Source organism: Bos indicus x Bos taurus, chromosome 2 (assembly GCF_003369695.1).
Source record: "Bos indicus x Bos taurus breed Angus x Brahman F1 hybrid chromosome 2, Bos_hybrid_MaternalHap_v2.0, whole genome shotgun sequence".
NCBI classification, from domain to species: Eukaryota; Metazoa; Chordata; class Mammalia; order Artiodactyla; family Bovidae; genus Bos; species Bos indicus x Bos taurus.
In genome coordinates, this window is record NC_040077.1 from 27,039,790 (window position 1) to 27,052,451 (window position 12,662).

At 39.0% G+C, this 12,662-nt stretch overlaps 1 protein-coding gene across 4 annotated transcripts in view; it reads left to right on the top strand.

Annotated features, from left to right (window-relative positions):
• ABCB11 (ATP binding cassette subfamily B member 11) overlaps positions 1-5,394 on the top strand; it is a 100,310-nt gene extending 94,916 nt beyond the window's left edge. For all 4 annotated transcript variants that reach the window (XM_027558411.1, XM_027558385.1, XM_027558393.1 and 1 more), the window contains 3 exons: positions 2-208; positions 1,980-2,126; positions 2,961-5,394. In XM_027558411.1, the coding sequence (XP_027414212.1) occupies positions 2-208; positions 1,980-2,126; positions 2,961-3,161 (555 nt within the window). In that variant the 3' untranslated portion in view covers positions 3,162-5,394. The remainder of the gene's footprint in view (position 1; positions 209-1,979; positions 2,127-2,960) is intronic.
• Positions 5,395-12,662: the final 7,268 nt, after the last annotated feature.

The window sequence follows — 12,662 nt, forward strand, 5'->3', positions numbered from 1 at the left end:
GATGATAGATGGGCATGACAGCAAAAATGTAAACATCCAATTCCTCCGCTCAAACATTGGAATCGTTTCCCAGGAACCAGTGTTGTTTGCCTGTAGCATAATGGACAACATCAAGTATGGAGACAACACCAAAGAAATCCCTATGGAAAAGGTTATAGAAGCTGCGAAGCAGGCTCAGCTGCATGACTTTGTCATGTCCCTCCCAGAGGTAGGTACACAGTCAGAGTCATTCCTGATGGGAGACAGGGAGGGAGACAGGTAGAATGACCAGAAAGTCATTATGACTGTGGCTCAAGGAGAAGGTCAAAGGCAGTGCAACTTATTCCCCAGTGCCCTGGGATTGTCTCAGCCTTTTAAGCAAAATAAATGTCCTCCATCAACATAATCTTTAGGGCTTTATGCAATTTTTTTGGATGTGGACCATTTTTAAAGTCTTTATTGAATTTGTTACAATATTGCTTCTGTTGTTAGTGTTCTGGTTTTTTGACCTTGACCGAACCCACAATCCCTTTATTGGAAAGTGAAGTCTTAACCACTGAATTGCCAGGAAAGTCCCTGATCATTAGTTTTGAACAGTATTATATTATCCAACGCAAGGTATGTTATAGAACTCGTTGTACAAAAAGTAATACCACATTGAGCATCAGCTTGCATGTGTGTGCTTAGTCACTTGTTTGTGTCCAGCTCTTTGCGACTCCATGGACTGTAGACTTCCAGGCTCTGTTCATGGAATTCTTCGGGCAAGAATACTGGAGTGGGTGGCTGTTCCCTTCTCCAAGGGATCTTTCTGACCCAGGGATTGAACCCAGATCTCCTGCATTGCAGGCAGATTCTTTATAGTCTGAACCACTAGGAAAGCCCTGTGTATCAGCTTAGCATAATTGAAAAAAAAAAAAAAAATCCTGAGATTTGGAGCAGACGTTGATTTGAATCCAAGTGAGGTCACTTTCTAGTGTAAAGTTACTTCTGTAACTGTGGGATAACTACTTTTCTTTTCTGAGACTCAGTCATCTACAAAAAGGTAAAAGGTAACTTAGAATGAAAGAGTATACAAAATAGCCACACAAAGAAAGCTGCTTCTGTTGTTACTGTCATTGTCATTCCATTTCTTGGCAGCAACTATTATACATGTAGAGTAAGTTGCACTTGGTTTGGAGTAAGTCTTACTTTCCAGAGCCAAGTCTGAATGCAGTGTAACATTGACCCTAAATTTTTCCATCCACCAATGGTCTTTCTTGGTGTTTGATCACAAAAAAAAAATGAAAACATGGAAACTGAAAAATTTTCAAAAAAGAAACTGAAAAATAGGTAATAGGGAGAAAATGATTTCTGTGAACATTAAATAATAATCTGGCTAGAGTAGTTAGCACCATACCTGATACACAGGAAATATTCTGTGAATGTAACTTTTTTTACACAAGCATTCAGCGAGGGATGCTGTTCCATAATTTCATAAAAGTGACAAATATGTGAATAGGTTATTAATATCTGCATTTTCAGGTGAGTTTGCAGCTCACAGAAATTTAAATAATTTGTTTATGATCACAGAGCTAGTATACAGCAAGAGTAAAATTCAAAGCAAGGCTTGCATTCCAGAACAATGCCACCTCAACAAGGGAATGGATGAGAAGATCTCCCAAAGGTCCTGACATTCTAGGACGATTCTGTCTTGGAAAGATCTTCCAGACAGGAGATTGGAAATCAGGGAATCTTACATCAGGGAGGATCTCATACTAAGGAGAAAGAGATTAAAAAATAAATACACAGAAAAGCATACAAAGTCCCCTTGTTTTCCAGCATGAAAGGTTACAAATGCCATATTTTTTTTTTAGATCCTAGATGGATTTGAAGTCCTTTATAGAAATGATTCACAATTTCATAAAACAACAAATTGTTTCAATCCTGAGGAGTCATTGATGGGGGCTCCGTAAAGCACAGGAGCATGCTTCTGGTTCTCAAATTTACCATATGTTTTCCAGAAATATGAAACTAATGTTGGGTCCCAGGGGTCTCAACTCTCTCGAGGAGAGAAACAACGCATTGCTATTGCTCGGGCCATCGTACGGGATCCGAAAATCTTGCTACTAGATGAAGCCACTTCTGCCTTAGACACAGAAAGTGAAAAGGTAGGTATTGATTTTCTAAGCCTTAGACCATTGTGAATGAGTCTCTTGCTGTAATATTTGTCCTTATAAAATGGTAGTATTGTTAATTTTCTGATTCATTAACCGTAGAAATGGCTACTCCTTTGCGGAACCAAAAGACAATAGTTTAGAGAAAGGATTTAAAATAGGATTGCTTCAAATAAAAAAAAAATTTAACTTTAAAATAAGAATTGTTTTTAAATTGTTTAGGTTAGGTGACTTTTTTTTCAAGGGCAAATGATTAGCTATCTTAAGTAAAATAAAATAATCCTGGCCATCTGTTAGGCATTTCATATTTTACAGTTCTAAAGTTCTGTGGCAGAGCAGATGGGAAGCATACAAAACAAAGTAAGAGGTGGTTTCTGACATGCATTTTGCATAAAAGTAGATGCAATTGGGCAAAACACAATTATGAAATTTACCATTTATAATTAACTCCTTAAAAATTAGGATTCCATTTTGGAGACAGCTAAATTGTCCTCAATGAAGAATGGTAGGGAATGACCACCTAACTGCTATCTTACATTGTTTCCCTGGTTTTATTTTATTAATAGTAAACTAGACCATTGAGTAATGTAAAACTACTTCATGGTCTTGTAGTTTGGTTCATTACAGGTTCAGTGAAATTTTTCAGCCTGTGGACTGCAATTTAAGTCATTGATGCATTGCATTCAGCAAGTATTTCTTTAAACCTCTCTCTCATATCAAGCCCTGAATATAGTGATTTACTCAGGTGGTATGAAGCAGAACTCAGACAGTAGTGGACTACGGAACAAACATATGTCTTTGCACCAACTTTCCATCTTCTCTTTGTAGACAGTGCAAGTTGCCCTGGACAAAGCCAGAGAAGGTCGAACCTGCATTGTCATTGCCCATCGTTTGTCCACCATCCGGAACTCAGATATCATTGCTGTCATGTCACAGGGGATAGTGATTGAAAAGGGGACCCATGAAGAACTGATGGCTCAGAAAGGGGCCTATTACAAACTTGTTACCACAGGAGCGCCCATCAGCTGACCTGACTTGTGAGATTCATGCACAGATGGTACACCAATTACAGGGAGTGCCACGGACTGTTTTTTTTTCTTTAAGCAGAAATAATGATATTTTACTTTTACAGACATACATTGGACCTGAGCTAGTTTACCTTCAACAATAATTTAGTTTTAAATGTCTGTATATAGAAAATGAAAGAAACCAGGGTCATTGGCGGTAAGAATTCAATGTCAAGCAGCCATCATCTGGTGCTTTCACCAGTCCCAGTTACTCCATGGGAATTAGCGAGACGTCGTGATGTGGAGAAAATAAGACTTGGAGTTCCCCAGGGGCAGAGAACCATCCCTTGCATTTTGAACGCTTGAGGTACACAGAGCCTGGTCTAGACTAGACACTTGACAAATATCTACTGAGCTGGACCAAGGTCATATGGAGAAGAACAGAAGGACTGAAGACCGGCTGTTTTTTGATTAAAGTTTTCTTGCATGTGAAAGCAGATTCATCCATCTCTAAGGATGAGGAGAGAAAGGAGGACACTCTCAGACTGAAAGGGGCAGAAAAAGACAGGTATTAAAAAGGGTTTACCAGTCAGGAATGTTGATTTATAGATTCAAGGTGTAGAACGTGGGTGGTGAAGTCCTCATTTTCTGGACTAGGTTCTGCCGTGTGGCTGGAGCAGGGCTCTCTATCCTGGGCCTTGTATTCCTCTTCACCCCTGTCCACATTGGTTGCTGTCCTTTGTTTCCCCAAGTCCCAGCATGAAGTGAAAATAGTGGATTTTACCTTGTGTAAGTCTTTTCTTCCCATGGACAACAAATGAAATTCTGCCTACAAAGTAAGCCTGAGCTATTATATCAAGGTATATTATGTCTGTCTCTGGTCTAGTGTTTCCTGGTGAATAACCACGCAGGTGGTTTAGCAGGTTAACTAGTTACAACAGAAGAACTGATGGTTGTGAAGTCAGAAAGGGAGAGGGTAGAGGGCAGCATTCTACTTATGACAAATGGCAGTGATAAGTTGCAGAATAAAGATGCCTTTGAGAAGGAATTAAGCTTTGTAGGAAGCACATGCTTATCCTGTAATACTAAAGAAAAAAGACCAACATCCATTTGTTTTAAGTTTTTGTTTCAGAGGAAGAACATAAGCTATGTGCTGGGAGGATGCCAGTTTCCTGGAATAGAATGGATGATTAAATTATTTTTTAAATAAGATACTTGGAAGTTTTTGATGAGAGGGAAGAGCTTGACTGGAGAGGGTTTGAAATGATTTGGGAAAACACTTGAATTACAACTTCAAAAATACAGAAGTAAATAAAGTTGCAAGTTTATTTTACAATGTCAGGGACTGCCAATGTCTTCATTTTTGTCATGTATCCCGTACCACTCATGAAGATTTGGTTTCTAAAATTTTATATTATTGTTTCTCAGATGATGGAAAGACTTGCTTAATCTGTTGTGACTGACACGATCTCAAGTCTTTCTGTAATTTCTAATGTTTTCAGGATGGGTTCTGCTGTGTTCAAACTTTTTCCATAACCCCAGTTAATAAAACTTTATGGAAGAAAAAAATACAAGGATTGGAAGATAAAGTTGGGAAAACTTTTCTGAGGGTAGGACAAAAAGACCTGAAAAGTATAAAAAGACTTAGAGGAACAATTCAGGAGATGCAATAATTAGCTAACAGCCGTTCCGGAAAGAAAATTCAGAGAAAACTGATGGGAAACATGATTAAATAGTCCAAGAATATGTCCTATAGTTGAAGGATATGAATTTCCAACTTGAAAGCGTTCACAAAGTGTCAAATATAATAAATAAAGATCTTACCTGGGCACACCATTATGCAATTTTGGAAAACTGAGGCAAAGGAGAAGATACTAAAAGCTTGCGAGAGAAGGGGAACATGTAATAAAGAAGCATAATGACATAGGACCTCTTGACTGTGACACTGAAATTCAGAAGACATAAAAATTTGCCTTCAGAATTCTGAGGGGAAAATTATTTCTGTTCTGGAATTTTATTCCCAGCAAGCTATTCTCAAGAATGAGAGATGCCTAAAGAAATTCTGCCGTGTAAGATTTTCAAAATTGTATGGAAGCAGGTGCCTATAAACCAGAAATGTTACTATTTGAGAAAAAAAAATAGAAGAGTTGACCTCCAACTTTTTGTCTAGAAACACTTTTTCATGTAGTTACTCTCGGTCTATTCTACCTGTGCTCTTGGGAAATTATTTCAATAAAAAGACACTTTGAATTTAATAATGCAGTCATGCATACAATTTTTGGCAATCGTACACTCATTTAAAAATGTAAATCCAGTAGTATTTTGATGTTATGTTCTTAAAGAGGAAAATACATAGGATCATAATTAGATATAGTTCACCACATATTTTTTAATGCATTAAAGGTAAGTTTCCTATCCTAAGAAAATATCAGAATATTCTCATCAGTCTGTTTCAGGATCACACATTATATTTCCAGCTAATGAGTTGGATTTATTAATATGTCTTATGCATGTAGAATCTCTCTGCAATCAGATCAATAAGGATATTAGTGGAGATAAAAAATTGCAAATTTGGCTGCTCTTTCCAAACATGTTTTGAGATATATTTACATATGCGTGTGTACCATTATAAAATAAGCATTATGTCCATTTGTATTGCTGTAACTTTCCAAGTCAAATGAACAATCTCACCTGCCTATAAGAGATGGCAGGTGAAATTAACTGAAATCCAATTCCAATTTCTTTCACACTGTGTTCAGTTAAATACCCAATTAATTTAAATGGATAGACTGTAAATAAAGCAATGCACATGATTATCATCTAATTAGAACTGGCCAGCATTATAATGTGCTCATTAGTGAGTTATATGGGATCCTAAGGCTCATAATGAGTCATCAGGGTACACGTGACTGGCATGTAGCTGTCTGGATGCAGCTACTAAACTCCATAAACCATCACTAAGACAGAATGTGCAGTAGGAAAAGCAAGAAGAATACACAGCCAGACAGAGAGTCGGCAATTTCTTTCTTCCTATAATACAAGGATAGCCTCTACTCTCAGATACAAAGAGATAAACGTGAGGACAACAGAGCATCTGGGAATAGAAAGGGAACTGTTCACTCAAGGTGACCCAAAATGAGTATATAATAATTAAGAATGATTATAGACAAGAAAGAAAATTGTGCTATCTTATTGGTTGAGAGTATGTATTTCTTTTCTTTTCTTCTTATACAATTTATTTATTTTTTAATTGAAGGATAATTGCTTTATGGAATTTTGTTGATTTCTGCCAGACATCAACATGAATCAGGCTATGAGATTATATCATAGGTATGAGAGTATATACTTCTGATAGATCAAGGATGGAATCAACATAACAGATGAACAATATTTTCATAAAATTCCTTAGAAGTTCAAAATTCAATGGATTATGTAAATATACCCTGTAATAACATTCACAAAGCATTTCATAATTTAGAAGCCACGTTGCCTTCATAATTTTTGTTATTGTGAAACCATTTCATAGGTTGCAGAGGAGGAAGGCAGCTCTAAGTTGCATTTGTTGTTATATACATAGGGAGTTAAGTTGACACCCAATCCTACACCCTCTCCCCTTGCATGCTTGTTTCAGAGGTTGGAAAGTAAAATACTTACCTTCCCAGACTCTTGCAGCTAGAGGAGACCATGTGACTGCTGTGGTCAATGAAATACAGGCACAAGTCTCTGTGGAGGCTTTCCCTTCTGGAATAAAGCCTGGGTTGAAGAAAACACATTTGCTTTCCCCCTTTCTTCTTTCCTGGATGCACAGTGACCATGCTGTGGCCACCTGGACAGAAGCCATACACTGTGGATGGCAGAGCAGGAAGACAGACTGAGCCTGATTCTTGGACACCATTGAGTAGCTATTGCAACCTAGACTGCCTACCCCCAGCCATCCTGTTAAACACACACAAAACACCTTTCACTTGTTTAAGCACTGAAATGGTTTGTTGTAGTTGTAATTGTTGTTGTCAATTATAGAGTAACACACTCAGTAGATAGAGTAAGATTTTTATTAATAAAAAATGTTGGAACATACATTTAAATAAATAAATACATTTAAATAAATAAAGCAATGTTGAAATATTGATGTATTCACAGATGACCTCAAAATATGACCTTTAAATCCAGAGGTATTCCACAAACATTAAGTGAAAGAAAGAATTAATATGTCTTTTTGCAAATGTCACTGCTATGAGAAGGAAATGTCACTGGATGGATGTCCTTTGCAGCTCATTCTAGTTGTTTTCTAGAAACATTTCACGTACCCTGCTTCATTACGCTTAAAGCAAAGGAGACATTTACTTAAACACTTGGTGCTTTGTGACTATGCTTTCTCATCCTCTCACATTATTAATATAAAATTGGTGCCAGACTGGGAATGGCCTGGCTTCCATGGGCGGGATATAGCCAGACTTGAAAAGAAAGTAATTCAAGAAGAGGATGAATTTGAAACAGAATGGACTAGAATAGATGGGGAATCAAGTCACCAGCTAATTTGTAGCTGGAGACAGTCTCAACCCAATTCTTCCAAGCCCACAGGCTGGACATAGTCCAGGCTATTCCGAGCCTGGACCCCCTGGAATTGCCCCCAGGAAAGGCCTATATTGAACTCAACTTTGTATCTCTATCACCGAAAGGAATTTAATAAGTGTTTGTCAGGTGTTGGGGGTGGGTGGGGAAGTTAGGAAAAAAAAAAAGACAGAAGGAGCCCTGTTTGAGCTTGAGAAGATTTTTGAAGCTATGTGGAACTGAACCTCTAATTTAAATTAGCGTGGTCATCCTCAAAAGTCTTGACATCATATAATTTGATGTTAGAGTTGTGTTGTAGTCAAGAAGTACATTTCAACGGCCATAAAGAATTATAAAGTAAACATTATCTTTTTGTCTTTATGCTGTGCTGTGCTTAGTCACTCAGTCATCTGACTCTGTGACCCTATGGACTGGAGCCCACCAAGCTCCTCTGTCCATGGGGATTCTCCAGGCAATAATACTGGGGAGAGTTGCCATGCCCTCCTCCAGGGGATCTTCCCAACCCAGGGATAGAACCCAGGCCTCCTGCATTGCAGGTGGATTCTTTACCATCTGAGCCCCCAGGGAATCCTAAGAATACTGGAGTGGGTAGCCTATCCCTTCTTCAGGGAAACTTCCTGACCCAGGAATCAAACCAGGGTCTCCTGCAGTACAGGTGGATTCTTCACCAGCTGAGTTACCAGGGAAGCCCCTTATGTCTTTGAGAGAACCATAATTAGTTCACAACAAACTTACTAAAATGCTATTTCAAAGTTCTAATCACTTTCCTCATATAGCAGAGTTGGTTAAGTACTTCCAAGCCTTCTTCACACAAAGCAGACTTTTTTTGTCCTTCCCCTTCTTCTCAGTCAGCCTGTTACCATACATATCCCACTAGGATTTCTTCCAGCAAGTAGAATATCCTCTTTAGGATGTTAAGGAAAGGGAAATGGAACTGGTGATTTAGTTACAGAATCTCTTTTGTAAGATAGGGGCTTTCTTTCTTTCTTTTCTTTTTTGTTAATTAATTTATTTTTTATTGAAAGATAATTGCTTTGCAGAATTTTGTTGTTTTCTGTCAAACCCCAACATGAATCAACCATAGGTGTACATATATCCCCTCCCTTTTGACCCTCCCTCCTATCTCTCCCCCCCTCCTACCCCATTAGGTTGATACAGAGAGAAAGGGGCTTTCCTGGTGGTTCAGATGATAAAAAATCTGCCTACAATGAAGGAGACCCAGGTTTGATCCCTAGGTTGGGAAGATCCCCTGGAGAAGGGAATGGCTACCCATTCTAGTATTCATGCCTGGAGAATTCCATGGACAGAGGAGCCTGGTGGGTTATAGTCCATGGGGTCACAGAGAGTCAGACAGAACTGAGAGACTAATACTTTCTTCCTTATGTAAGATAAGCAAGTAGGAAGTCTGTGAATATTTTCATGTGACTATTTTTGGCCTCAAACATCAGTTACATTATTTCACATCTCTATGCATCTCTTTTCTTAGTGATACAATTCAGATTCTAATTGGAATAGGATGTTTTAAAGACCAAAATGTATTATATAAATCTAAACCTATTTATTAAAGTATCATATTACAAAATGGAGCACATTTTAGAATTTACAGCCTTGTTCATTGCAAGTAAGTAAAATTTAATGTGAGGGCTTCCCAGATGGCTCAGTGGTAAAGTATCTGCCTGTAATGCAGGAGACACAGGTGATCCTTGGATTGGGAAGATGTCCTAGAGCAGGAAATGGCAACTGACTCCAGTACACTCGCGTGGAAAATTCCATGGACAGAGGAGCCTGGTGGACTACTATGGGGCCACAAAAAGTCAGATACGACTGAGCGGCAGCACACACACAACATTTAATGTAATTGCCTCTTCTTCCAGTTTTATGGGATGAGATCCTTAGAGTTGCAGAATTTCAGAACTAGAAGGAACCTTTCATCCTAAGTCCATTTTAAGTCTCTCATTTGAGAAACTGGTCAATTGAATCCACCAACATTAAAAGGACTCCCAGCATCCCAGGAGTTAAACACAGAGACATGATAGAACCTAGTCAAAGAACTCGATCCAGGGTACTTGCTGCCAAGCTCCACAAAGTCTTTCGTACATCTATCTGTCTGTGAATCTGCTAACACCTGCCCCCTTGAGTTCTGACACCTTTGGGGATTTATACAGGGACATGTGGTACCACTTTTTGATTGGCCAGCATGAGCAGGGCATCAACACCTCAATGCTAAAAGAGTTAGACTCACACAAAAATTTCACAAACTCAGGAATATTTACATCCCCCTTGTTAAGTCAATGCAATCTTTAAATATAAAGACAGCAAGGCCTCTATGATTTCTTTCACTCAAAAAGAAATTATAAAAAGGCAGAGTTCGGAATGATTCTGAAGAAAAAGAGATCTCAAGGATCAGATGCTTTCAATGCACAATTGTTGAGCTTGAGGGCAATGGTAGTGTCTAAGAAAGGCAGTGATGGGTGAATGTAATGTGTACCTTTAGAAAACCTCTTCCATCAATGGCAAGGTATGTGAGGAGACATCACATTCTGGCCTGTACTGTTCCCCAGATACAGACTGAATCCAAGGAGAAGTCAAGTCCTTGACCAGAAGTTGGGGTGTGATTGGCCCACTTGATATGAAAGGCAGGGGGGAGCTGGAGGAGAAAGGAAGCTCTTCATCTTAACCAGCTCTGGGTTTCTTTCTCAGACACACATGAGCCTACTCCTCCTGAAAAGTGCCCAGGCTGTCCCAGGGCAGAGGTTGCGGCTCCCACGTGCGCCAGCACTGGAGATGGGCCGAGGTGGGTGGCACTGATCGCTCCTGGGGGCAGCCCCTGGTCTGTGCCACAAACCCCGCTAGGCAGGAACACAGCTGCCACCCTTCTCTCCTTACCCTCCCCTCCCTGGTCCCCAGCAGCTTCTTTAGAACACAGTGGTCTTCAGGGAAAATATCACAGGTTTTGAGCTGAAGACAAATTCAGAAATCTTGTGGCAAAATCTTCAAAAAAAGATTCGAAGAAATTAAAAAATTCAAACAGAAAATAATTAATCGGTCTTACATTAACCTTTATAACCTCAATCTTTGATTTTCTTCCTTCTTTGAGTGCAATCACATCTGTGCTGCCAAAAGAAACAAGACGTAATTTCTTCCAGGTCATCACTGTGATCACCATCAAAGAATAGCAAAGACAATAATTAGTACTCCACACCAAATCAGCCACAGATTTGACATAAATTGCATTCGTCCTCTGCAGAACTAAAAGGAAGCACTTATATTTCTTAGAGTTTTCTAATGAGTTGCTGTCATTTGGCAGAAGTTTCTGAACTATTGCTTCTTATAGACCTTGCTTGCCATTAGCATTTTTTAAAAGAAAAAACAAAATGAAGATTTAAAAAAAGAAGTACCACTGCTTTACCTTCAGTATGGAATCAGCCTCAGAAAGCATTACAAGGGGAAGGAAAAATTAGGAACACTACCTTAGTTTCTTGGAAACTTTGAGGTCCGTTTTTCCAGGAGGCTGTTTGCAATTTCCAGAGAGGCTTGGATAGTCAGTCAATGAGGGCCAAATCCTCAGGTGCAACTAGACATTGGCGATTCTTTTTAAACAGTTTCTGAATATCTTCAGAAGTACTGGTATCTAGAGTATAGGTATGACAGACCCAGCCAAGCAGGGAAACTTGGTCAGGATGTCATCCATCCATAGGAATATTGGATAAAGCTCCACTCAGTTTTGTGACCCTTCAAAGGTTTCTGGGGCACAGAGGGAGGAAAAACCCAGACTCTCTGGTCTGAGGCAACAGAGCTAAGAGTCCTGGGAGACCAAGGTGGTTCCAGTCCATAGAACAGAGTAAGACAAGAGAGCTCCACAGAGAGACTTTCAGATCTGCAGAGGATTTTCCTCAAAATCACAGCAATTTACTATTAGCTTTTTAAAATTTCCTTTCAAATGTGTAAACATCACAATGGGATTTACTTATCACCATGCATGTTTTGTGGGCTTCACAGGTGGCGCTAGTGGTAAAGAACCTGCCTGACAATGCAGGAGACTTAAGAGATGTGTGTTTGACCCCGGGGTTGGGAAGATCCCCTGGAGAAGGGCATGGCAACCCACTCCAATATCTTGCCTTAAGAATCCCCATAGACAGAGGAGCCTGGTGGGCTACAATCCATGAGGTCACAAAGAGTCAGACATGACTGAAGCAATTTAGCATGCATACACATACATGTTTTATACCTTGTTGACAGTAGCTTTTTTTTTTTTTTTTCATCTGAAAAGTAACATCCCTGAGCTAATCAGAAGATCTCCAGACTGGAATAAACACACCTTGTCCATGTTCCACCAGCAAATTTTTCTACATGAAATAAAGCAGTTAATATCAATTTACATTGTCTCACAGGCATGTGGTACAGGTGACAATATAAAAAACTATTTTTGACTTCACAGGAGAATTCTATCAAACATTTGGAGAAGAGCTAATGCCTATCCTTCTAAAACTCTAAAAAAATTGCAGAGGAAGGAACACCTCCAAACTCATTCTATGAGGCTACCATCACCCTGGTACCAAAACCAGACAACTACAACACAAAAAAAGAACACCAATATCACTGATGAACATAGATGCAAAAATCCTCAAAATTTTAGCAAACACATCAAAAAGCTCATACACCATGATCAAGTTGGGTTTATTCCTAGAATACAAGGATTCTTCAATACATGCAAATTAATCAATGTGATACACCATATTAACAAACTGAAAGTTAAAAATCATATGATAATCTCAATAGATACAGAAAAACCCTCTGACAAAATTCAGCACCCATTTATAACTAAAACTCTTCAAAAAATGGGCATAGAAGGAACCTACCTCAACATAGTAAAGGCCATATATGATGAGCCTACAGCAAACATTATTCTCAATGGTGAAAAACTGAAAGCATTCCCCCTGAGATCAGGAAC